The 20,561-nt window shown below is 43.8% G+C and overlaps 1 protein-coding gene across 4 annotated transcripts in view; it reads left to right on the top strand.

Moving 5' to 3' along the window:
* The window catches only part of SLC4A10 (solute carrier family 4 member 10), a 363,776-nt gene that overhangs the window by 146,339 nt on the left and 196,876 nt on the right, over positions 1-20,561 (top strand). For all 4 annotated transcript variants that reach the window (XM_090045612.1, XM_090045611.1, XM_090045610.1 and 1 more), the window contains exon 3: positions 7,485-7,631. In XM_090045612.1, the coding sequence (XP_089901738.1) occupies positions 7,485-7,631 (147 nt within the window). The remainder of the gene's footprint in view (positions 1-7,484; positions 7,632-20,561) is intronic.

The raw sequence follows: 20,561 nt of genomic DNA, 5'->3' as shown, positions 1-20,561 counted from the left end.
AAAAACTAGCTTAATACTTTGAAGGTAAACCACAAGTGGCCAAAGCCTCTTATGTTTTCAGTGCATAGGTTTATGTTAACAGTATACTTCTTTCTCTTGTTTCTCAGCCACCTACAACATGATTAAGCATGTTCATTGTGTGTAGGTGATGTTGCAGGGCAGTTCAATTTAGTTTATTGTAGTTTTTGATTAAATTCCTATATTGTAAATATTCTTTGTATATTAATCTAGTTTCTTGGAGTTTGTTTAATTTAAGTCTTATTGTACTATTTCAAACATTTATGCTTATGCTTGAATTTAGCATGGTTATCCCTTTGAAGTCTATGGAGCTACTCATATTCTTAAGGTTTAGCGTGAGTTTTTGGAAGATGGGGACTATAGTCTTTATTGAGACAGAACTCCTGTTGATTTCAATATTAATTTTATCTGAATGAGGCCTACGGGATCAAGTGTGTGTGCTTCTGAGATGTCCCTAAATTCATTCTGATTTCAGGTATTAACCTAATAGTCACTGAAAGAAAGAGAAAAATATCTCCAAAGAGTAACAAAAAAAAAAAGAAAAAAAAAAAAAGGTGGGGTGGGGGGGGAGAAGGGGGAGGCAGGAGATGATTGGTGAAACCATGATATGTGCTCTTTAGTCTTTAAAACTATGATGCCAGTTATTTACTTTGGGTCAAATCCATGGCTATGGGCAAAACATGCACTATACACAATGTGTGCATATGTATGTATGCTTGGTGCTTGCACATACAAAAATGTCTTAAAATTTCCCTCTGACTCGCCTCCCTAATCCTAAAATGGTATATTGTTATTTAGGGCAGATGGTAAGAAAATGGGTATGGTGACCCAAAAAAGACCTTTTTTTTTAAAGAAAAAGGAGAAGACAGAACAGTTTCTCAGAGAGAAAACAGAACTATCATTTAGGTGCCTGAAATGTTTATATAGTAATGTGAGAAGCAAAGGGAACAAACAGGAAGAATTAGAGGGTGCCTATAGATATGCCAGGAGGCTGCTATGATACACTGTAATTACAGTGTGTCGGAGCAGACTCAATTGAGTCACAGAAGTATGATGTAATTGGGATTACAGAGAAATGGTGGGAGAGTTTGTGTGATTGGAGTAGGGTCATGGATGGATACAGTTTGTTCAGGAAAGACAGGTGGGGGAAAAAAGGAGGAGGTGCTGCCACATATATAAAGGAGATTGTACATGTGTTCTGAGTTGTAAAACTAGATGGAAAGTAGGCTTGTTGAAAGCCTCTGGGGAAAGGTCAAAGGGGAGAGCAGCAGGGGGATGTCATGCTGGGCATCTGTTACAGGCCACCAAACCAGGAGGAGGTGGATGAAACCTTCTTTAAACAACTGATAGAAGCTTCCAGATTTCAGGGCCTGATTCTCATGGGGAGTTTAATTACTGGAACATTTATTGATTTATTCTTTTGAAGTCTGTAATTATATTGGATAGGATTACTATGGAATTTAATTTATCTAGAAAGGGAAATTAAATTTATATTTTATTTATACATTGCAAGCTTTGCAGCATACATCATACATTCTAGAATCTATATATGGACAAAGCCATATTTCTATTTGCTTTTATACATTTCTTATTTGCACCGCACAACTAGTATCAATGCTCTTGCACCCACACTTTTGAATTTATATAGGGACAAAGCCATATAATTGCTGTTATACATTTCTTATTTGCACCACATATCTACATTTTTAAATTTATATAGGAATGTGAATACATTTATATATTTGTAGAAAAGGAAGACATGAGACACACCATGAAGCATGGTGGAAAGGCAGGTGGCCACACTGGCCAGCCTTCAGGGTGAGGCAGAAGACGGGGTAGAGGGAGAGTTGTAAGTTTCTCCCCCCTCACCAAACTGAGATGCAGCCTCTTTCCTCCAGCTAAAAGGGATGAGGATGCTGCAAGCAGAAGGGAGCAGTGCCAGTGCCTGTGCCTGAGACATCCCCTTCAGGAGCACCAGCCATAACCCACACCACCACCACTATGATGGCAACAACAAGCAGCAGCACCAGCACAGCAGCCTACTCCACCCCTATTTCACTTCCCATGCTGAGCCTTCCAGTGCCAGAGGTAGAGCTGGTGCTGGATCTCAGTGACCTAGCAAGGGAAATTCTGGGGAAGGAGGGGGGGAATCAGCTGAGTTTGTGCTTGACACCCCTCAAATTTCCCCAAGAGCCAGGTCTCCTTTCCCAGAAGGTACTTCATAGAAAGTTGATGTGAGGCAAGCAGCTCAGCTGAGTCTGTCCTCCTCTTACCATGCCTCTGCCTGTTGAGGAGGAGGAAAGTGCAGCAGCATCCACACATCCCCCTGCACCTCAGAAGCAAGCAGGTAGTGTGGTCTGGGATCATTTTGAGCCTGGCACCAGCAGGAGTGTCCCCAAAGGGAAGTCCCCCTCTCACTCCAAAGCCCCGGTCCGCCCAAAGCAGAAGCAGGCCACTCTGGAGCAGTGAGGGAAAGGTGGACAGAAAGTGGGGCACATTAAAAAGGCGAGCGAGATCACCCAGAGCTTTGGGGAGATGCTTGCTGTTGATGGCCTGCCATTCTCGCTAGTTGAGCGGCCAGGGTTCAGGTGGCTCAGGGTGCTCATGGCCCATCATACCAAGTGCCCACACACAACACCTTCGGTAGGATGGTGGTGCCCTCCCTGTATGAGGCATGCAGGGAGTACTTGGGGGAGGAGCTGCACTAAGCAGGTCCACAGGTGGCTTTATACTTCACCTTGGACATACGGAGCAGCTGGGGTGGTGATTATGCCTACCTCTCCCTCACAAGGCACTGGTAAGACCAGTCAGGTGGTGGGCTCTCTTTCAAACTGATATAATGGATGAGTCCCACATGGCAACAGAGATAATGGGGGCCATGAACTGCTTGGTTCAGGAGAGGCTCATTGGGCGGGGCAAGCTCACCCGCGGGCTCATGGTCACCGACAATGGGGCCAATATGGTGAAGGTGGTCCGTGATGCCAACTTTGTTGGCATCCACTGTGTGGCACATAAGTTGCACCTTGTTGTCAGGGACACCTTGGAGGGGGACAAGGCTGCCAGTGATGGCACCAGCACTACCAGCAAGCTCATTTCCAGATGCAGGAAGGCGGCAGGCTGCTTCCGTCGGAGCATCAAGGGGGGCAAGATGCCTCAGGACAAACAAATGCAGTTGAACATCCCGCAGCATAAAATCATGCAGGATGTGGAGACTCACTGGAACTTCACATACCTGATGCTAGAGAGGCTGGTGGAGCAACAGAAGGCCATCCATGGCCTTGCTCAGGGAGATTGGGATCAGCAGCTCCTTGAACAGAGCTGAGTGGGATACCATCTCCCAGATCTTGGTGCTCCTGTAGCCCTTCCTTGAGGCCACTGAGAGCCTCAGTACTGCTGGTGCCCTCCTCGGCCAGGTGATCTCCATAGTGAGGGAACTTCAGAGCCAAATGGAGAGCTTCCGGGGGATCAATGTTCCTGGCTGGGGCAAGCCACTGTCACCAGACATGCAGGCAGTGGAGAGGTGGGTGAAGGACGGCATTAGGAAATGGCTTGATCCCTTGCAGTCCAGTATGGTCCACGTGCTGGCCGCCATGTGTGATTTGAGGGTGAAGGGCACCGTATGCAGCAGTCAAACTCTAAGTCAGTGGATGGAGGCACTAGTAAAGAAAGTCATGGAGGCAGAATGGCGGTGGCAGGGGGACATGGAACAGGGGGATCCACTGTCCCATGCTAGTGATCCATCCACCAGCCAGTCTCCTCCTCCACCACAGGTACTGCTAATGTGGGCCAAGGGCATGAGTTCTATAGTGGGATCCAGAGCCACCAGACCCTACCATCAGGCAGGTAGTGCTCATGCCTTGGTGGCTGCCTATCTTGCCGAGGACGTGTAGGTGTTGCTGTGTGACCCCTTGGCCTACTGGACAAGCCACAGCCAGATGTGGCCAGATCTGGCCGCAGTTCCCAGGAACACATGTCCTGTCCACCGACCAATGTTCTGAGTGAGAGGGTGGTCAGCATTACTGGGGATGTAGTGACACCCCACTGTACTTGCTTGGATCCTGGTTTGGTGGAGCAGCTGGTGTTCCTGAAGGTGAACCTCCCACTGCTGGTGTTCTTCAAGCTCCAGGTGCAGATGAAGTGAATACTATGCTCCTCACTCTATCTGCACCTATTTCCTTTTTTCATTTTTTAAAAACCAGTTAATGTCCCACTCTCAGCTGGAGGGGGCACTCACTGCCTCACCAGCCAGCAAGGGAAGAGCATGTCCCTGCTGAGCTTGCTCCCATGCCAATGAACTTGGAGGTATGGGCTGGGGCTACGGGGATGGAGGAGACCCCAGGTCCTGGGCATGACCATTAAAACTGCACGCTGCCAGGCTAGGGAGGCCTGATGGAACTGCTGGCAGTGCGGCAGCCATGTAAATGCCAGTACTAATGGTCCCCTAGTGAAAGGTAGGTAGGAGGCACCATAACCTCCAGCTAACACATGCATGAACACAGTCCTAACTGGGGAGAGCCCAGACTTGTCATGTCTTTACCAGGCCTGAGGCTTGCTGGTTGCAGTGGAATTGTGAAGCTCCATTATCAGTTTCTTAGCTGTAGTTGTAAGTACGCAGGAAACCAGAGCTCTATATCTCTTTGTTTAGATGTTTCACTTTTTCTCTCCATTTCTCTTGTATCAGGTTGATATATACATTTGTTTCTGTAGACTTCTCCTGTAGATTTCCCAACTATCTCCTTATGTACTCATCTTTTTACAACTGTCTCCTATAGATTCCTCTCTACACTTATATCCCTGGTATACCCCTATTGGGCTCAGTGAACTTGCAGCAAGGATGACTAAAGTCTGTTGTGTTATTTCCTTGTATTTCTGGTTTCCTAAATAATCTTTGTAGGCAAACTGATTTTTTCTGTTTGAAGACGTATGTGTGAGAGCAAGCTCCCTTTGAGTTTGGCGCTGATTTGCCAGTGTATTTAGTAGAGAGGAGACTGGACTAAAAAATCCCAGGTCCAGAACTTTTTCAATTAAGTAAAGTGTGAACCTGCATACAGTATTAATCTGAACTTCCTGTCACACATCTCTAATATTTAACTGGCACCACACTAGGAAATTTTACTCAGACTTTCATAGAGTATTGATTAAATTAAATAAAAAAGTAATTTTTGGTGCCTTTGGAAGTGTGATTTACAGTTTTAGGTAGGGCAACCTCTTTTTTTTTTTTTTTACATTGAGTTCTGAATTGTCTCTAGCAAGGAAATAAGAAATATGTGTTCACAGCAGCAGTAAATTCTTTTTATAGTACTTTTTAATATTTTCATGCACCACCAATTGCAGTGCATTTAAAAAGCATCCATTCTCTGTAAATTATATCTTGTGAGTAGAGGATACAAAACAAAACAATCTCAAAGAAATACTCAGATTCAGGTCATAGCTTTGATTCAAAATCTCCACAAATATAAAAAAAAGAATATGTTTACTGAAATCAGTGTAGTGCTTTCTAATGCTCTACTAAATTAATTTATATAAGAAACAAAACTGAGGATGTAAGCCAGTGCTTTAATACTATACCAGGAGCTTTTCCTACTACTTTGTCTGCTTCTGCAGAGAATTCCTGTCAGTCTTGAATTTCTTTGATGTATTGTGACAAATGATCCTTTGCTGTGTTTTCTGCCCCTGCTGGAGTCTCCATGGGATTAGAGATCACATGCTTTCACAGCTTAATGTACTTGACCTTTTCATATGATTGACACATGTAAATGATTACAGCAAAGCAACAATTATCCACTAGTCATGCCATGTTTATTTTCAAGGGAAAAGATAATCATATTTAAGGTGAACACTCAGAGAGGGTGAAAAATATATCACTGTGAAGTGAATGTAGGAGACCAGTATGTAATAAATCATGACTGTTTCCTGTCCCATCTTTGCCCCATTTTGTGGCACACTGTCATATTATCCCTGCTTTCAAATGCTTTATTGTGCTATTTTTCTGTTTTGCCATGTAAGTGAGATGCTTGAATCTCTGGGGCTTGATCAGCAATCTGATTCCACAGGTTCAGGAGTCAAGGGTGATCCAGTGGCAAGGTAGATATCTAAATTTTTTAATGAAAACAGTTTAAGCTACTATAGCAGGGAACATCTCCAGGGGTGGCCATGTAGCCCCTGAAGACCCCCCCAAATCCTTTTTACCCCGCTTACTTCCTGGGGACAGTCACTCCCTTCGCTCTCCTGCCATGCCTTGATATATTGTATGTCTCCAAACAGGAGGCTGCCCCAGGGTAGAGTTGCCATATTTCCAGTTCCAAAAAAGAGGACACTTGTCAGGGGGACACCTCAATCACAACCCACAGCTCCCTGGCCCTACCAGTGCCCCTCACTCCCAATCCAAAGCCCCCCCCATCCCTGCTTTTGACCCTCACTCCTGACCCACAGTCTCTGCCTCCCAATCTATGCTGGTGCTCCTCACTCCCAACCCACAGGCAGGCCCCCCATCCCTGCTGTTGCCCTTCACTGCCGACCCACAGACCCCTGCCTTGCCAGTGCCACTCACTCCCAACACACAGTCCCCCATCCCACCCTGGGCCAGGTGGGTGCTGCTCAATCCTAACCCACAGCTGGAGCCACCTTGCTGTCTCCATGGCGTACTGCTGGCTCAACTCAGGCCCTGGGATTATACCTGTCCAAACCCAGCCCTTCTTTGGTCATGTGGTCCCTGATTGCTTACTTCCACACCTTCAACCTGTCTCAGCTGCAGCCTGTCTGCATAATGACCCTCTCTCAGCAGCCTCCAAGATCATGCTGTCCACTTTCTTAATGGTCTGGGCTTATCTCCTGGCCAAGTCCAGTCCTCCTTGGCCTCCAAGATTTTACTGCCTGTTTTGTCAGTTTATCTCCTGGCTAAGCCCAGCCCTTTCCCTATGAGGTGAAGCTCTCCTTATCCTCCTTCATGACTTGCAGATTAGTGGTCCTGTTAAAGGGGCAGGCTCACTAAGAGCCCTGCCACAGCTAGCCACTATTTATTTGTGTATAAGGCACATTAATATTAATGTTCTGACTGTGTAGGAATTTTGCTGGCCAGGTTTCAGAACTTACCCTGACCCTTTTTGTACAGTATTTCCACAGTCTTCAGTGAGTTCTGCACATGGATGATGTCAGGATTTGGCTCATATGTGGCTTCAGTATGCATAAAGTTCCTGCACAAATAAATTGAATAATATTTTCCTTGAATTGACTATGCAAGGAGAACCCAGGTTCACTTTGTATTGCCACTCTGAAATACATAGTTGGGACACCTTGTCAAATATCTGTCTGTGTCTCTATATAATTTGAGTGACCTGTCTCTACAGCATCAGTGGTGCAGTTTTGGGTTCTCTCAGAATTGGGAATTGTGTATCAGTGACATTTTAGTATTGCAAGGGAACATTATATATTACAAGGTCTCTTAAAAATGTCACTCTTTTTTGCAGGTCACCGAACATTGTTCATTGGAGTTCACGTACCACTGGGTGGGAGAAAAAGTCACCGACGTCATCGGCACCGTGGTCACAAACACAGAAAGAGAGACCGAGAACGAGATTCAGGATTGGAGGATGGGAGAGAGTCTCCTTCTTTTGGTAAGGTTTCTTTTTCTTTTTGCGTGGAACTTTTAATGATAAATTTAAGTTTGACATGGTGCACCTTATCCTCCTGACATATTTCAGAAAGCATTGACAACGGTACATTTGAGTCCAAAGCTTTTCAAATATTAATTAAAATTTTAAACATTAAATATTTTGTACTGTTGTGATCAGTGGAGGGTTCAAACATAAGGGAATGAATGTGTGGGAATATTTATCACTGGGACTTCAGTATACCATCATAAGGGGGTTATGTGGTGATAATGGTCATAAGTTATGTATAGCAGCACTAGGCATTCAATAAAAAAGCTTTCTGCTTCTGTACAATGTAAAGAAAAGAAGTAATGTCTAAAATGTTTTTCCCGTTACTGTAATTCTAATATTGAAACAGAGAGCCAGGTCCTGAACAAGCGTAGTCACACTGATGGCAAAGGAGCCACACCGATTGATAACGATGTAGGATTTGATACAGAATCTGAACCTTGCTTCCATCATCACATTAGATCATAGGGTGGAATTGTGAGACCAGTCACTTCACTCAGGCCTTGAAGGCAAGGAGACAGACCTTTCCAGCTGAAATTTCTCCCATCTTCCAGAAACACTACAAGTGGGCTTACCAAATCTTAAATAAACTAGTCAAAATTTAGCAAAAAACAGTAAAAACTGTAGGCACAGTTTCAAGCTATGAATTACCTTCCTCCAAAGTGATCTTGTTTCTCTTCTCGTGCTGGTCTTATGCTAGTGTAACTCCATTAATTTCTGTCAAGTTTCTTCTGATTTACCTAGGTGTGCAAGTGCAAGAGAGAATGCGCATTTCCACGGATTTTACCTGATTATCTGCTTTAGCAGAATCTTTAAGAAGATCTGCTGGGTAAAAGATTCAGGATCATTCCTATAATCTTTTGTATGTAGTGAATGATTGTTTTCCTTCAAATGCAGTGTTTACTTCAACCACTACTAAATGTGGTTTTTAAGTGTATTTCTAGATGGTTTACTTATAAGGTTATTATTTGTGGTACAAAAATCAAAGTAATACATATACATTTAAGGTATTTGGGGCATGAAAATAAATACAGCAAATATAACAGAAGCATGTGTAAAAAAAACTATGACAGTCTTGTACAAAAGAATATTTTAGTTCATTGGGGAAATGTAACTGCCAGTGTAATTGTAGGTTAGAGAGTAGTCATTATAAGACCATTTATTTTGGTTTGCATTTTAAATTGCATGTGGAAAGCTCTGCAGTATATTATAAACTGTGAGGCTTAAGTGTATATTAAAGAACTTGAAATATTTCAATGTTTCACAGTCAAATGTGTTAGAGATGAAAAACCAAGAAGGGATTTTTAAAAATTTCATAAGAATTTAAAGGAAAAATAGACTTTCTTGAAGAATTAATATTGAGGAAGAAAACTGGCTAATTTGGGTCTCTAGATTTAACGTTTCATTTACCACAGGGATGTATAAATTACTTGAAAGGCTTGTATGTTTCAAATTTATGGAAAATACAGTTAGCTAACCTAAAAAGTATTAGCTTTTTACCACAGTTAATATTTTAAAGCATAGCAGGAGAAATAAGTTTTACAAATAATATATTGGAAAAATATAGTGTTCAAACTTGTGTGAAATGCTTAAGAAAGAGCATTAGCTTGAATATCCAGAACTCTGAATAGATAAGGGCTAAACTAAAAATTAACACAAGAGGCCATGTTTTCAAAAATGGTCAGGAATGAGCGCAGCTCCCACTTCAGTCTTGTAATTTTGCTCAGGTTACTAAATGAGAGAGATCTCTGTTTAAAACCTTGCCTTGAATCTTTAACTTCCTGAAACTGAGGTTTGTGTCTCTTTCCAGTATCACAAGTAGTAATGAGTTTGCTAGTTTTATCCTACACCCTTTAAACCCGTGCATATATTAAAATAGTACTATTTGGTACAGTTCAGTACAAATAACAGGAAGTAACTGTTGTCAAAGGGTATGTCTACATGTTCATTAATGTACTGTAATTAAGGTGCATTAAGATGGTACCTGTAATTACAGGTAGTAACTTTATGTGCCGTAATCAGCGCTACTGCGCATTAGTGCAGATAAATGCATTTTTGTGACATTAATGTGCATTAGACTAAGTCTACTGCACATTAGCGCAGTTTTTGCCAGCCACACTAATGTACAGTAGACTTAATCTAATGCTCATTAAGTATCTCATGTAGATGCACCCAAGAACTTCAAGAGGTTTTTTTCCTAACTTGGAAAGAAAATTTATCTGAAAATATAGTTTTTGATTCGTGTGTGTGTGTGTGTGTGTAGGAGTGTGTGTGAGCCAATCATAATTCCCAGCTGAGGTGGGAGACGGTGTGTGTAATGCAAGATAAGAGACAACCAAGAATTATTCTGGCAGGAAGTTTTAAATCCCAAGGAATCCACCCATTTGGTGTAAATCACGGGTACTCAGCTTCCAGCCTGTGGGCCAGATGCAGCTTGCAGCACCATATTATCTGGTCTGTGGGGCTTTCCATGGGCCCAAAAATTTGACAAGAGGGAGCAGTGCCATTGTGGGGTCAAATGTTGAGCACCACTGGTATAAATCATTCTCTTCCTGTGACCTCCCTTTCACTTCTAATGTTAATAATTGTCAGCAGTATAACTGAGGAGACACCAAATATGTGGGGAGCGTGAATAATTTTGGGAGTAAAATGAAGGACCTCTTAAAAGAAAGAATTTGCGTGCATGTTTATATTTGCGTGAAAATATGGTCCAAACAAAAAGAGAGGGAGGGACTCCTCAGTGAAGTGAATTCCTCAAAATTTCAGTGCATAGTATTACACATCATGTGCATTTGTAGTTGAAGCTAGAGGACACTTTTCATTCAGCCCATACCATAACTCATTATTAAGATAGTGTGTTTACTTTTTATATGTTAAAATACCGTTTTTTTTCCCTTAACAATAATTTTTGTACTTTAAAATAGTTGGTCATGTATACCATAAAATAACTGAGTAAAATTCATTTCTGTGCACACTATCAGTGAAAGGCATCCACACCACTGGAGTTTTGCTTAAGCATTACACAGTATGAACCACTTTGCACAGGCCTATTCACTTAGCATTTGGATTCAGCTGATTTGGGGGACAGTGATTCGATTAGGTGATTCAAATCACTGTCCCAAATCAAGTTGGCCAAATCTGATTCAGAGTTTTGGCTACTGCTGAATCGGCTGAATCTCTGAATCAAACACGCCCCATCCCCCACCCACTCTCCCAGCCCCATCAATGGCTGCCCCACCCAGGCCCAGCATCCAGCATGTTAAAAAAAAAAAAAAAAAAAGCCCCACACTCACTGGCTCCTGCCAGGCGGGGGAGGTGATCTCTGCTGCCCCCCCACTGCCCCATGCTGTGTTGTGGGGCTCTGCCATGAGTCCCCAGAGGCCCTGACAGCCACTGCAGCAGCTGGTGAATGTAGGGCTTTTTTTTTTAGCTGTGGGACGCTGGGGCTGGGTGGGGCAGCCATTGACAGGGCTGGGAGAGCAGTCAGGGGTGCTCAGGGAGCAGGCAGGAGATGGGGCCTCCCCATGGTCCCCTCCCCATCGCCTCCTACTTACCAGCACAGAATCCATGTCCAGCTCCCTGCAGCAGTGAGCAGGGACTGCCCGAATCTTTGAATCTCCTCCCAATCAATTCGGAGGCTTTGGATCAATTCAGAACTTTTTATTGGTCTCCCGATTCAGTTCAAATTTTGAGATTCTGCCTCCAAATTGGGCTGAATCTCCTCCAAATTGAATCAGCAACCAAAGCTTTGCACAGCCCTATTACATAGGTATTGTACTGCTACTCTGCACAGGGATGGATGTCACCTAGGACTGATAGGGCATGAATCTAGGGTGCACAGAGTCAAAAACACTTGTGACATGCTTTTTAAAATTATGGATGGCACAGCACCACTGGTTTTCAATATTAGGACATGAAGCAATGAGTATAGTTTATTGAATTTTGAGAAATCTTGCTGCAAATTGAGTTTCCCAAAAGCTAGAGTGTAGGATTCCTGATGTGCTCTTAAATTAGATTTTTTGGACATCTGGAACAAGTGAAATGGAGGAATGAAATGCCAAGTTTCTGCTCTGCTGCTTCTTTAGGTAGCTGACAGAAATAGACATATCCTTTCCTTCTCCTAGAATGAGGCAATCCAGTTTAAGCAAGCTACAGATGGCTACCCTGTTCCTGACATGGATCAAGCATCAGAGGGATTAAATTTTGTAAACTAAATTGTAAGTGCTGGGACACAGATTACTGAATAAAAAAGGGAATTGCTTCCATTGTGATATTCTGGACAGCTGCTGCCTGGGAGCCTCCAGGAAGAATTCTGGATGAGTCAGCTGTTCTTTCTCTATCGAAGGTAGTAGGTTAGAAGTACCAATTTTTCCCCCAGTATTTTTTAGAGTTTTATCACCTATTCCTGTAATAGCTGTTCTAGTTTTATACCTTTTACAAATTCTTGTTTCTTCCTAATGAAAATCCAACTTTTCATATGTCTTCCTGTTGAAGAAGAGTAGGGTTTGTTAGTTAGTACTGTGTAATTATGGCAGCAGTAATGAGGCCAGAGTTAAAAAATTTAAAAACAATTGTTGATAGGACAAATGTATCAGGGAACATTAGTGTCTCATTTCTAGTTTGCAGTAAAGAACAATACAAGACAATACATTTTTAGGTAGCTTTTTTCTTACTGAAGTGCCATAGTGCCTCATAAATAATTAAAACTTGCATATGAAGGGCACTCACTATGTACCATCACTTCCAATGTAACTATCACATACACAGCGAGAGTGAAAAGAGGAAAATGAAACATAATTCAAATTCATAAGGTTGAAGGTTTGCCTTAATATCCTTGAAATTTTTGTTTCACTGGGTTCCTGAGTTTTGTTAACTTTTGAACAAAAAGCAATTTATCAAAGAGAGAAATCTGCTGTCCAGTACTCTCCCTCGCATGTGCAGAGTTTTCTTTGTGATAAACGGAAAATGCATGAGATAAATGTATTTATCACACACTTGTGACACTTATTGTATATCTGAGATCTCATAATTTGTGCAATAATCTCTTCACATACGATTGTCTGCTGAGCCATTTTTAGTGTCTACCATAAAAAAAAAAATCTGTCCCAAAAAACATTTTCTTATTCTGTCAGGTGTGAAATCTTCACCACAAATTGCCTGTTCCCTAAGGCACTAGCAAAGCAAGGTATAGTCCACGGCCAAAGGTAGCCCAGAAGTCTCCCAGACCTAAAACATTCTTTGTGTAAGACTGAGGAAATACTTGCAAGAACACTGCCAGCTGGCAGGAGCCTAGAGTGAACAGGATCTTATTTGGAAAGGGAAGCTTAAAGTCATTTAGTGCTTAAGAAGGATTAAATGATGTTGAGGTAAAGCAAAGCAAAGATCCCTTTGGGCATAATATTGACATATAATCACATCCCTGTGCTGATGGAGTCAAACTATCTCAGTGTCCCCAGAGAAACCAAGCAGTGTGCTTTTCCTTTGTGGGTAGGATGCTGTCCTTGCTGGGATGGAGGGAAGCCTATCATTCCCTCACAGAAACTAAGTACATTAATCAATGCAGTACCTTTGGACACCATAACAACATGTTATAAAAGTGTCTAGTCCCTGAAAGTGGAGTGCAAGGGCAATAAAAGACCCTATGCTTTGACCTTCTGCTGCATGCCTGTTCAGTTAATGGGCACATTCTGGCCCAGAAAAGCAAATCTGTGATTAGGGAAGCAGAGTCAAATTATCTCCTAAATTATGAATCATTGTGGACTAAAGAAGCATACAGACATGGTCATCCCTATTTCATATTTCTTTAAAACCACTGTTTCCTAACAGTAGGAAATGTATTTTTTGTAATGTAAGAAATGAAGATTACGAGTAAAAAGTGCAAGAAGAAAGATAGAGAAAATAGATGGTATGAGACCCAATGAGAGATAATGCTTTGAAGTATGTCAGAAAAATAAATGACAACTTTTGTGATGAGAACAAATTAGCAGATGTTTAGAAGCAGTACAGTATGAAAGAAGAAATGATAGAAGTCTGAGATGCAAAAGGTGAACAATAGAGAAACTGGAACAAATGAAGTCTGAGCTGCTCAGACAAGAAGATTCATGACTGCTCAACAACTAAGCAAACAGAAAGCAAGGCATTAAACTAATAAACAAATTATATTCAGCAAATTTGCTGTTACTTTTTCTGTGAAGATTCTTGGCCTGAAGATAAATTTATTAACAAATTTCTTTGCCTTAAGATCTATATAAAGTATAGTTCTCTGTTTAGCCAAATGGCCAGTAGCTCACACTTCCCTGTGAGCAGAAAGACAACAAATGTCATGAGCAGAGAACAAGTGAGTAATCTACCCAGGAGCCTCTCACATTATTACATTCTCCTGGCTCTTTGGGGTAATGGAGGACTCAGTTTTTCTACTTTGGAGTTCTTTGGCTATAGATACCTCTGTCTAAGCAGATATAGAAAATGTGACCCATTTATAACTAACAAATCAGAAACTGGCCCATTACTTTTTTTAAAGGCTCACCTAGTAAACAAAATAGCATCCCAAAAAATCATCATCCATCTTCAATTGGCCCTCAGGTCTTATTCAGCATCTTAAAGTGCTCAGAGAGACCAGTTGGACAAACTGCAGAGAACAAGTGTAAAGTGTTTTAAAACACCACACAGCTGCAGTCCTCAGAGCCCTGGACAGAGGGTTTTGCAGTAATCCCACCAGGTGAAACTCTGCAGATAATTAACGAAGTCTGAATGTGAGAGGAAAGGTGATAAAAAAAAAATGTTCTGGCTTCTGAATCGTGCTTGATCAGGGATTCAGTAGGGCTAGAGACAGACATTCAAAAAGCTGGAACCTGAATTGATTCAATCTTTGCAGATTAGTTTAACCTGTCTAGATCGAACCAACTTGCAAGTGAAAAGACATTCATGAAATGCAGGCACGTGCTTGCAGTGGCTTCATCCAGGTGCTGGGGGGACAAGAGCAGCCCTTGGCTGCAGGGAAGCCAGCCCTGGCAGTAGCCTGGAGTGAACTGGCCAGGGAGAAGGTTTAATTCCCCCCTTCCTGTCCCACTGGCGTGGACCTGAGCCAGGGTGCTTCTGGTGCTTCTCCCTCACTGCTGCAGCAGCGGGGCCAGGGCACTGTCAAACATTGGTCAGCATGGCCCCTGAGGCAGAGGGGGCAGGGAGGGAGGTATACCCACTTCTACCACCACTGCCCCCAGGGGACCACAGCCAGGGTTTGCCCACCCCAACTGCCACCACTGCTTACTCCCTGCATGGGGTGAGAGGTGGGATAAGCAACCTCCCTGCCTCCTCTGCAAGACACTGAAGGTAGTAGGGAATAATCCCCCTCCCTGCCCCCTCATTGAACAGGCCCTGCTGGCTGGCCTCTGTCCAGGCCCCTGACTCTACTGCTGGAATGGTCCAGGGCCTTGATGGGGCAGCAGCCCCTGTCCTGGTGTCTGGGGAGCGCGAACCTCTTCCCAGACGGGGGGGAGGGGCACGAGGAAGGGCAGGGTGAGGTGGGGCTAGTTACAGGGTGAGGTGAGGCTAGAGGCCAGCTGGAGTGGCCCCCTTAGGTGGGAGGGGCAGGAAGGGGGGCTATTTCCCCCTCCCTCCGGTGTCTGGTAGAGGGGGCTTATCTCACTGCTCGCTCCCTGTAGGGAGTGAGTGGCAATGGCAGTGGTAGGGACATGCAGACCCTGCTGTGGTCTCCTGAGGGCAGAGAGGGGGGAATAACCCTCCTCTGTGCTCCCCCTGCCTGAGGGGGCCATGCCAGCCATCCTCTGGCCCCACCCCTGCCCCTGGAGCAGCAAGGGGGGAGTGACCTGACAGGGGCTGCAGCCCATGTCATGATGTCTTGGTGCATGAGCCTCTTCCCAGGAGGCGGGACCATGCTGTGGGGTGGAGGAGCTGCTGCAGACTGGACAGGTTGAGTGGCAGTGGTGCTCAGGGGGCCTGGGGAGCTATGGCCCCCTCCAAGCTCTGGTGCTGCCGCTTGCCCCATACAGTCCATGGCAGCTCTGAGCCCCCACTTGCAACCCCCCTGTAGGGAAGAGGCTCCCCCCAACACCAGGATGGGCTGCTGCCCCATCAGGGCCCTGCCCCCTTGCCTCCCCAGTGGCAGGGTAAGACGCCCAGCAAGAGGCCAGCGGGCAGGGCTCCTTAGATGAGGGGACAGGGAGGGGGTGTTATTCTCCCCTCCCTCCAGGGTCTGGCAGAGGGGGCAAGAGGGGGCTTATCCTGCCGCTTGCCCCACACAGGGAGTGATCAGTAGTCATGGCAATGGGGGTAGGTAGACCCTGGCTGTGGTATCCCAAGGTTTGTAGAAGTAGAAGGGGGAATAACTCCACTCCTTGCCCTGTCTGCTTCAGGGGCCGTGCCAGCTGGTGTTTGGCAGTGGCAGTGAGGGGGGAGCACCAGGCAGACCCTGGCTCGAGTCGATGCTGGTGGGATGGGGAGGGGGAAATTAAACCCCTTCCCAGGCCAGCTCACTTGCAGGCTACTGCTGGGATTGACCATATCCCTGGTATTGAAACAGCCAGCGGAGAAATGCAGGTCCGTACTGGTGGGACAAGGGAGGGAGGGGGTGGATAAATTTATTTCCTGCTCCCTTCCAGGGGCCAGTATCTGGCCAGAACCCCATCCCTGCTTGTCCCTGATCGAGCTAGGGAGCAGAGGGGTGGGGCCAGCCCACGTCTCCTGGAGCAGAGAGTACAGCCCAGCCCAGCCCAGCCCAGAGAGCGTGCTGGGGACTCTGGTTTAACTTAAACCAGGAAGGAGTCTGGGACAGAAGCTTCATAAACCGGTTTGATCTCAGGCAGTTTAGTTTGACACTACATTCAACCAAATTTATCTCAAACCATTTTCAGCCATTTTCAAACTGGTTTATGTGCACTGAACTTATGTTATGTTACAGGTTTAAATCAGTTTCTGATCACTTAAATTGGCTTAGGTGTAACTTCTGTCCCCAGCCTAGAAGTGCAACCTGTATACCTGGGAGATAAAGATTATCATGTGTGAGGAGTCTAAGATCAGTTCTGTCATTTTCTTTAGCTGCTTCTCCCTCAGTTCACCTGCCAGTATTATATCTCCTTGTCTAAACTGAGACTGCTAGTTCCGCTTTGTTCAGGGTAGGAAGAAGAACATAGCTGGGCACAGGTAGGTGACTGGTTCAGGACAGAATGCACTGAAAGATTTTCTGGGGCAGGGCAAAGGGAGGGAAGAAAAGGGAATTTGAAATGCTAGCTGTTGTGTATTTGCAACTTTTGTGGCAGCATGTGCCAAACAAGAGTTCTTTCAGGCCTTTGTGGTGACAATGACTGCTGTAAATTAAACAGATTTTCACCACTGAGTACTGTCATTGTCACTTCAATACATCAGGTGCAATACTCATATAAAGAATATACTAATTTTTTCTAAGACTTATGCTTTTTAATTTTATACTAATGATACAGTATTTCTGTATTTTCCCTCCCTTGAGTTAATTAAATATATATTATATCCTTACAATGCTTTTCTATATTGGTTTTATCTGCAACAAACAAGAACTATATTTAGTGATTGTTACTCTTGTGTCACAGCACAACCTGTTTATTAAAATTCCTAAAATCATGGAAATAGAAAACCAAACTGAATGTCCTGCTGCATTCCTTTGCACCTCTGTTGCCCACAGTTCATACAATATGCTCTAATCCTGTTTAAGACTTCTATTTCCATCTCCAAGGTATAATAAAGGTACTCAACTATATCAATTTTGTATTCTATTGTAATACTATTGCAGTAGCCTTGTCCTATGCTACTTTTTTTTTTTTTTTTTTACTGTCACAAATTTAATGTCACAAATTACATGGACTTGGAAAGTTATGCTGCCTTTCTACTTGGTGGGGGATGAATCGAGAATCCCTTTGAAAAGGATGCAGGAGAGCATTCTCATTTTTTAGATCTTGCTATGTATATGGACTGAATAAGTATTCTTTGGTACAACCATCACTTTATTGTAGGTGTACCCATTCAACTGTAATGCCCACTGTGTCTCAGATGTTGCCTGTGGCTATCCTAAGTGCAATATTAGGGCCAGGGACAGAAAGTACACGTAAACTAGTATAAGTGATTGGAAACTGTTTTAAATCTGTAACACAGATCCTGTCCCAGATCTCCTCCAGATTCAAGTTAACTCACACCTCACAAACTTTGCACCTTGCAGGGTTGGAGGGCTAGCCTTGGCTCAAGCTATCTGCTCCAACCGAGCAGGGAGGTATGCTCTGCTGATCCCCAGCTTCTGGCCTGAGCCACTGCAGGCATGTGGCTGCATTCCCAGAAGCAAAAGTGAATGTCTGTTCACTTGCTTATTGGGTCAATCTACATAGTTTAGACTGTCCTGCAAAGATTGTCTCAAATGAGACTTTGACTTTTTGACTGCCTGGACTTAGATTAGTTGTCTATTAATTTGCATCTAGTTGCCTTGCTTGGGACCCTGGATTAGTTAGAGCTAGGAAAGAATTTTGTTTCTTATTGTGAATGCTTCTGCTTTCTGGCAGGCCTGTGGTGGGGAGGACCAGGTGTTTTGCCTTGCTTTGAGGCATTGGGACAGCCCCAGGTCAGGCTGGGACATTTTAACTGAGGTGTGTTAATGCTCCCTTCAGTACTAGAAACCCAAGCGTTCCATGCTTGAGAGGCTTGCTCTCCCACTCAGGGTCAAACTGATCACCAATTTGAGGGCAGGAAGGATTTTTTTTCTGTATGGCAGTTTGGTATAGACTGCTTTTTGGGGTTTTTTTGGTCTTTCTCAGTAGTGTGAAGTATGACCCTTTTCCAGTCTTCTTTGTACACGTTAACTAAATACTTCCCTGTTGTTGTAGTATTAGGTCATGACTGATACCCTCATTTCCTTGCCTTTTACTGTGGCATGTTATAAGGTTTTCGCAGTGTTTTGGATATTATTTCTTGTAGTTGTATATGAGAGTTTGATGTGCTGATTTTGGGGATTGTTTTGGTTAATAATGGCCTGTAAATAGAGGGACTGTAGGGCTCCAGCCAGGCCTGGAACAGCTGGGGTGTTTTGATAATGCCACTTTACACTTTCCATTGAAAGTATGGGCATTGAAAGCAGAGCCTGAGATGATGTTGTATGACCTGCCCAGTACTAGTCTACTGTGTGCTTCATAACTGAGACTTTTCAATTAATTACTTATCTGACGGAGAGCCTGATGCTTGATTGCAAAATTTGTCTGCATGAGTGACGTAAGTTCAACTATTGTTTCAAATAAGAGGGAAAATTAGACTGGGATAATTGAAGTAATATAATTAAACCAATAGTATAGGAACATAGGTCTAGAAGGGACCACGTGGACCAAGTGAAGTGCTGCAAAGTAATGCCCCAGTAGATAAAACAAGTTGTAAGCACTGGAGTGTGTCTCCTGTCCTCATTTAATTCTTGTTGCACTAGTCTTTCTTGTTCTTTGTGTTGTCCTGTAGTGCCTCAGAAGGCAGTGTTAAATGCAAGGGTTAGAAATCACAGGGAAGTAAAATTAAAGATGTCAGTGAACTCCACCACATCCTTTTCCATCTTCTACTTTTACTTCATAGGTTTGGATTATTCTCTTTTCTTTTCAATTCCATCCAGATCTTATCTTTCCAATAGGATTTAAAATGGCTTGTTCTTTCTGAAAAAATCTTGACATGTATTCTGTCTCCTGTGTAAGATAGCTCCATCCCCATACTGTTTCCATAGGGAGTGTGTTCTGGTGAATGTTTTGATGCTGAGACATAAGCTTCTTTTATCTGTTGTTTCCATTTTTCAGTAGATTATTTATGGTATGTAGGTACAGATTCAGAGTTTTTAGGTAAATGAAATAATTTTCCATATAATGTATAGAAAGAGGAAAACTTTGAAGCATCATTTTATGGGCATCATTATTGACCACAAGATGAACATGAGCCTGCAATATGATGCTGTGGCTAGTAAAGTGAGCAAAATGCTGGCGTGCATCCATAGATGCTTTTCAAGCAAATCCTGGGATGTCATATTCCCCTTAGTGAGGCAGCAGCTGGAGTACTGCATACAGTTTTGGGCTCCACAATTGAAAAAGGATGTGGAGAAGCTTGAGAGAGTGCAGAGAAGAGCCATGTGCATGATCAGAGGTCAGGAAAACAGACCTTACCATGACAGGCTGAGAGCCATGGGGCTCTTTAGCCTGGAAAAGCGCAGGCTCAGGGGTGATCTGATGGCCACCTATAAGTTTATTGGGGTGACCACCAGTATCTGGGGGAATGTTTGTTCACCAGAGCGCCCCAAGGGATGACGAGATCGAACGGTCATAAACTCCTGCAGGACCATTTCAGGCGGGATATAAGGAAGAATTTTTTTACTGTCCGAGTCCCCAAGGTCTGGAACAGCCTGCCATTGGAGGTGGTTCAAGCATTGAACACCTTCAAGAATAAATTGGATGCTTATCTTGCTGGGATCCTATGACCCCAGCTGACTTCCTGCCCCTTGGGCGGGGGGCTGGACTCTGATCTTCTGAAGTCCCTTCCAGCCCTAATGTCTATGAAATCTATGGCATAAGTTACTTTAGTATATGCAGTCTGATTTCCCCGCCCCGCCCCCCCCTTCCCCCCCCCCCGGCCAACATTGTCAGAGTTTTCTAATTGCCCATTACCTTCTGGGTGGCATGTGGTTCTGTGAATGTATGGAGTGCTGTAACCTTTAGAACAAATTACTTTCAAACTCCACATCCTGGCCATGATTAATTTTTTTTGGGAAACAGAATTTTAGAGTAAATTAATTGAGTGTCTTGTCTGCCGCAGTCTTGCCTGACAGTAAGTAGGATAAGCTTGGGTGATTCTAGCAAAGTTATCCACTAAGACTAAAATGCCTTCATGTAC

The sequence above is a fragment of the Crocodylus siamensis genome, chromosome 4 (genome assembly GCF_052110815.1).
Source record: "Crocodylus siamensis isolate JL-2025a chromosome 4, ASM5211081v1, whole genome shotgun sequence".
NCBI lineage: Eukaryota > Metazoa > Chordata > Crocodylia > Crocodylidae > Crocodylus > Crocodylus siamensis.
Note: the sequence above shows the minus strand (reverse complement) of the source record. Positions and strands in the feature narration are given on the sequence as shown.